This window comes from Vicugna pacos, chromosome 1 (genome assembly GCF_048564905.1).
Source record: "Vicugna pacos chromosome 1, VicPac4, whole genome shotgun sequence".
Classification (NCBI taxonomy): Eukaryota; Metazoa; Chordata; class Mammalia; order Artiodactyla; family Camelidae; genus Vicugna; species Vicugna pacos.
In genome coordinates, this window is record NC_132987.1 from 121,576,490 (window position 1) to 121,581,852 (window position 5,363).

Sequence of the window (5,363 nt, forward strand, 5' to 3'; positions counted from 1 at the left end):
TTTCTCTCCTGAGCCAGGTTCCGTTTGAGGGAAATAAAGACATTGCAAGGCAGCTTCATCACCTGACCACGGGAAGCGCTCGGGCAGGGTCTGCTCTGACAGGGCTGTGCTTCAGTTGCTTCTCTGAGACTGCAATCTAATGGCCTTGGGCGCGACACTGGTGGCCGCTAACCCCTGAGTCAACCGAACACGGTTACACGTCACTCTCCCCGGCCCGAGACAGTCTGAGTTAATGTGTAACCCGGGACCAGAAACCAGAGCGGGGGGTATCGCGTGTCTCCTTCAAAGAAAGGAAAATCGTTTCCATGTTTTTTATTTAAAAGAACTACAAGCACAGAGTAGCATTCATCTCTTAATTTTTAGGCTAATTTTGAAGATGAGGAAATCAGAGCAGAAAATCCAGGCGGTGAGTTCAGGCAGAGAGGACCCCAAAACGTCCGGCCAGCGATGGGGCTGAGCTCCTGGTGCCAGGCGGGCAGAGGGCCCGGCCCGCTCCGGACGCGGGTCCCGCTGGGGAAGTGTCTGAAACTAGCACTCCTCTGCAAGGGCGGGGCGTGGGGGGGAGACGCGTTAGTGAGGGGGAGCATTCTCTTTCACTTTTAAATAATTACAGAAAATTTGCTTGGAAGTATCAACAGGAAAATTCTTGGATGAGAAAACACGATGGTCTTCGTGTTTTAAGGGCTTTCTGTCCACCCCCACCCCAAACAGGCCGGAACCCAACGCCAGGGAGGATTCTGCACAGCTTTCTGGTGAGAGATGGGAAGGGAAGCCAGGAAAAAGTACAGTTCTTCACCCGACGGCCTTTCAGACCTGTCTTCCCCTCCCCCAGCCCTGGATTCAGACTGATTTGGGCAAAAAGATTTCTTCCCAGTCACCCCATGGCCATTACTGTGAGTAAAAAGATAGCTGGCGATTGGGATTAGGGTCCCAGGGTCCCACGTGGGTGTTTTCTAGTCCTCTGTCTTCAGAACTCACAGTGCCATCATGGCCTTACCGTCTGCAGGGTCACCAACGGGCTCGGGATAGAAGCACCAGGGGACTCCCACGACTTTGTTGTCAAAACAGCAGCCTTTTCTTTCACACTCCGTCTCCGTGATCCCGGAATAACCACAATTTGATCTGCTGTCGGGGTGCACCTGACATGTCTCTGAAAGTGCACAGGCCAAGAGGCGAAGGTGAGTGGTGGGCTGAGTCCCCCCTGTTGTTACCCACCCTCCAGTCGGCCTCCTTTCCCCAGTTAAAGCAGCAACCAGCGGCACAGCGGGTGTGGACGGTGGGCTCCAGTCCGAGAGCGGATGCTGTCCTCGCTTCCTGATGCAGAAACCCTTAAAATCTGGGCAAGGGCAAGGTGCCCGGGATTTGCAAACTTTGTGCCTACTTAGATAATTTATTCACTTACTCGTTAATTTCAACAGTTATTAACCTGTATTCACCCAATCAATATGATCTGTTGAGCACAGTCTGCGTGTGCTGGAAACAGGAGCAAGCACAGCAGAGACGGAGAGGAATCTGCCTACTCTTCCCCTCAGGGGTCAAGTCCATGTCTGGCCCTGTGCTGGGTGACGGGGACCCAGAAATTAGAGATAGAGAAGTCGTTGTTAGGAAGCAAATGGTCTAATGGAGGAGGAAGCCATGTAAACATGCAAAACAGCACAGTGCAACCCGCCTCGGGCCAGCCCAGGAGGGCTAGTGACAACAGGCTGAACAAAGCAAGGAGGGCTTCCTGTAGGAAGAGGTTGACCAGGTGAGGAGGAGGCAATGGGTGTTCCAAGCAGATGGAGCAGTGTTTTCAAAGGTGGTGAGGAGACATCCAGGTGCGTTCAGTAGGTGTAAGTCCACGTACAAGTAAGATGGAGAGTCGGGGTGGGGGTGGTATGGGAACTCAGGTGGACAATTTCAGCCCAAAAGCAAAGGGAGCCACTCAACAGCATAAACCAGGAGGGGGTGACATCGCCTGAAAGCAGAGAACATGCAGGAGAGACGGCCCGCCGGCAGCAACCACGCGCTCGGACGCAAGCCCTGAGGCTGTGGACCCGGGCCGGAGTCTAGGGTGTGAGAAGGCACGCCTCTGGGTCTGGTGGAGGACTGGTCCAGGCAGGTAAGAGAGAGGAGTCTCGAACCCTTTCTCTGTCTCTGGGGGGCATGGAGGGTGGCGGCTCTGCCCTGCCAGAGGGCTCGGAGGTGCTCCTAATGGACGCCGTCAGCCAGGCCCCAGGGAGAGGCCTGCCTGAGCAGGTGCTCCATCCACTGGAACAGAGTCTGTCCCTGGCAGGAGGGTGGAGCAGCCAGGTCTTGGGAGCATGGAGAGGGAAGGAGCCAGAACAGAAGAGGGAGGAGAGCCAGAGAAGGAGCGGGACGGGGACTTGGGCAGAGGTGGTCACGGGCTGGCCTCCACCTGGAGCTTCGTGCTCTCAGAAAACGACAGTCCATCCGAAGCCCAGTGGACGTGGGGCCTCTTCTAGACTGAGCGGGCAAGACGCCCGCGCTTGGTCCTTTGTGGAATCCAGCTAAGTGTCCTAAAGCTGAGCCCGCATCATGAGCTGGTCTCCGTGAGTTTTTTCTTGACATCTGAGGATCACCTCCAGCTTTCTTTGAAGGAAGCGTTCTCTGGCTTTGCAGAAAGATCTGGATCCATCTCTCACTGGTGGGGTGGCCTCCTGGGGCCATCAGCCTCCCAGGGTCTGGCCCCCGACCATAGAGCGGAAGTGACAATTACTCAGCCCACAGGGCAGGAAGAGGCACAGGTCAGGGGGAGCGGTGTGTGCAGAGCTTGGACAACAGTTCTCGTGTCCTTCTGTAACAGGAAGCAGAACAAACCTGACTCCATATGGGATCTGTCCCTTGGCTCTAACCCTGGGCTGTTTCCTGGGCTTAGAAATGCTGGTTCTGCACCTTTTGTGAAAGAATGTTGCCTAGAGGCTGAACTAGACAGGAGAGCCCTGGTTTCAAGGCTCTGACTTTCAAGGATATAACACTTTTCCATTTATACAGAGGTTAGAAGTTGCAGAGCAGAGAATAACACTTGTCTCGTTGGGGGTTTACAGGGACATCTTGACCTGACCCACGTGGACAGATGCAAGAACCAAGGATTCCGACACCAAGGAGTCCGTGACAACCAAGCACACCCCCTCCCCTTTTTAGTATAAAAGGAGCCTGAATTCTGACCTGGGGAGGATGGTTCTCTGGGATGTTAGTCCCCCATCTTCTCTGCCAGCTTTCCGAATAAGGTTGTATTCCTTGCCCCAAACCCCGTCTCCCGCTTTCTTGGCCCGTCGTGGGGCGAGCAGAACGGGTTTGGACTCGGTAACACCCTCCCTCTGGGCAGGACGTGAAGCAGCAGCCCCCCGGGCGAAGGGCTAAGCTTTGCTGGGCAAGCTGACCCCCTCCCAGCTGGTATCCTAACGGGAACTGAAGACGTCCGAGCACAGGAGTCCGTCTTGTCCCCCACTTGCTGTTGCTTAACGGGACCGAATGGAAATGATTTCCATCCAGGGCTACACTTGTAATCGGACAGAGTTTTCTAGTTTCATGTAGTCACAGGATCGCTGACCCCGTGAGACCCGCAGAGAAGGGTTGAGCCTTGAGCCTGAGGGCGGGGACAGACGGGGACAGGCGGGGACAGGCGGGCTGCTGGCAGCCGGGCGCGGTGAGTGGGCCATCCTGGCCTGCGGTGAGGGGGCCCAGGGCCAGGCTCCGCGGGACCGGCTGCACAGACTCCTGGGGCCGGACAGTGTGGTGGGCAGAGCTGGGGCCGCGGTGGCAGGGACAACGCAGACTGGCTGGGGGCAGCCGGGAGCAGACCACCCTCCTTCATCCCCACAGCAGAGCCGTAGCGCCCTTCAGGTTTCGAAGCTCACCCCACTTCCTTGCCTTAGGCTGTGGGGCCTTCCCCCTCTCCCCCAGACGCCTCATCCTCTGTTCCTGAGTCATGAGGTCCTTGGAAGGTGCCCAGAGATGTGTGGGAACCATCCTGTCCCCTCTCTTCAAGCCTCTACGGGAATTCTCATTCTGAAATCTTTGGAAAATCCTTTTCCCACCCTCTCCCTTTAAAGTATGCCTAATAGCAGTAGGTAACCTTTAGTTAGCACGTGGTTGCTTTTCTCAAACTGCATCACACTTGATTTTGCTGACAAACCCTCTAAGGTGAAAGACGGATTCCGTTCTGCAGATAAAGAATCTGAGACACAAGCAAGCCCTAAGGAAGCCGTGGTGCCCTCCCGCCTTGATTCTCTCCGTTGGTGACACCACGGACCAGGCATCGATGGGACACACACCAGCAGGACTGGTGGTTTGGGTGCCATGGGGCAGGGGGCCCAGGAGAGCCCACAGACCCTGCCGGAGGGGCTCCCAGGGGACGCCCAGCCCCGGAGCAGGCCCTCGGACGCCTGTGTGGACTTTGAGTGGGTTCCAGCCCCTGGGGCAGGGTTTGGCTTGGACTTTTGGGAGAACCAGTCTTAGGTCCAACATCAAAGATGGCTCTTTGAAATATGGAACTTCAGAGCAGCACAATACTCTAGGCTCAGTGCTGCAGACAGCCCCCCGCCTCCTTCTCACAGCATTTCCCGAAGCTTCCACAGGCCCCCTACCCCGCCGCTACCGTCCGCCTGTTCTGCCCACAAAAATCTTTCTAGGACCTAGAACAGCACCTGGGACAGACAGCGCTCAGCTCAGAAATATGGATAGTGACACCCTGAGTCCTGCACAGAGGCGCACCCACCCCGGGGCAGGACTTGCTGTCTTACCGCCCTCGCTCTGTGCCAGGCTGCTGAGCGCCAGCGCCAAGGCCATGACCAGGACGCAGATCACCTTGGGCTCCATGCTGGCCGCAACCTCACTCCTCCGCTCCGAAGGAGACCACGAGTCAAGGCTGAGATGCGTCCTGGCTCTCGGTCTTATACAGCAGGCTGTTTGCTTAAAGAGGGTCACATACCGTTTGCCTAAGGAGGGTCCCCCAACCCTCCACTCCAAGTGGTCAAAAGGTGTTTCCTAAATGCAGCCAAACCAAACCAACAGGTTGGCTGATAGAGAAAAATGCCATATCATGTGGTCACCTCGGGTGAGGGAGTCTCCTGAGTCCAGCAGCTGAGCGTATCAGAGACCCTCCTGCTAAAGTCAACATCGCTTACTAATTCGAAAATGATTCATCATGGCAGACACCTGGGACAGGCAGAGTGTGTCAACGGTGGCTCCCGGGTCCCCCCCAGCGTGACTCAGGGAAGGAGAAGGGCCAGCGCGGCCCACCGTCCTGGCCGGGTCCCTTCAGGGTGGGCATGCAGAAGCCTTCCATGATTTTAAGAATCCATGTCTGGAGGGACAGCTGTGCCTGGACAGGACGAACAGAGAAATACGCGGGCCTGGGC

The 5,363-nt window shown here is 56.3% G+C and overlaps 1 protein-coding gene across 1 annotated transcript; it reads right to left on the bottom strand.

Annotated features, from left to right (window-relative positions):
- Positions 1-464: 464 nt before the first annotated feature.
- Positions 465-4,821, bottom strand: TFF1 (trefoil factor 1). The gene is made up of 3 exons (XM_031683565.2): positions 4,746-4,821; positions 998-1,150; positions 465-539 (listed from the first exon to the last, which is right to left on the bottom strand). The coding sequence occupies exons 1-3, from the start codon at positions 4,819-4,821 to the stop codon at positions 529-531; spliced, it is 240 nt and encodes a 79-aa protein (XP_031539425.1). The 3' UTR covers positions 465-528.
- Positions 4,822-5,363: the final 542 nt, after the last annotated feature.

Excerpts from the sequence above, each read along its gene's own strand:
- TFF1 (XM_031683565.2), bottom strand. The coding sequence starts at position 4,821 with ATGGAGCCCAAGGTGATCTGCGTCCTGGTCATGGCCTTGGCGCTGGCG. Across the intron at positions 1,151-4,745 it reads CCTGGCACAGAGCGAGGGCG|AGACATGTCAGGTGCACCCC; the intron begins GTAAGACAGCAA and ends GTGCACTTTCAG.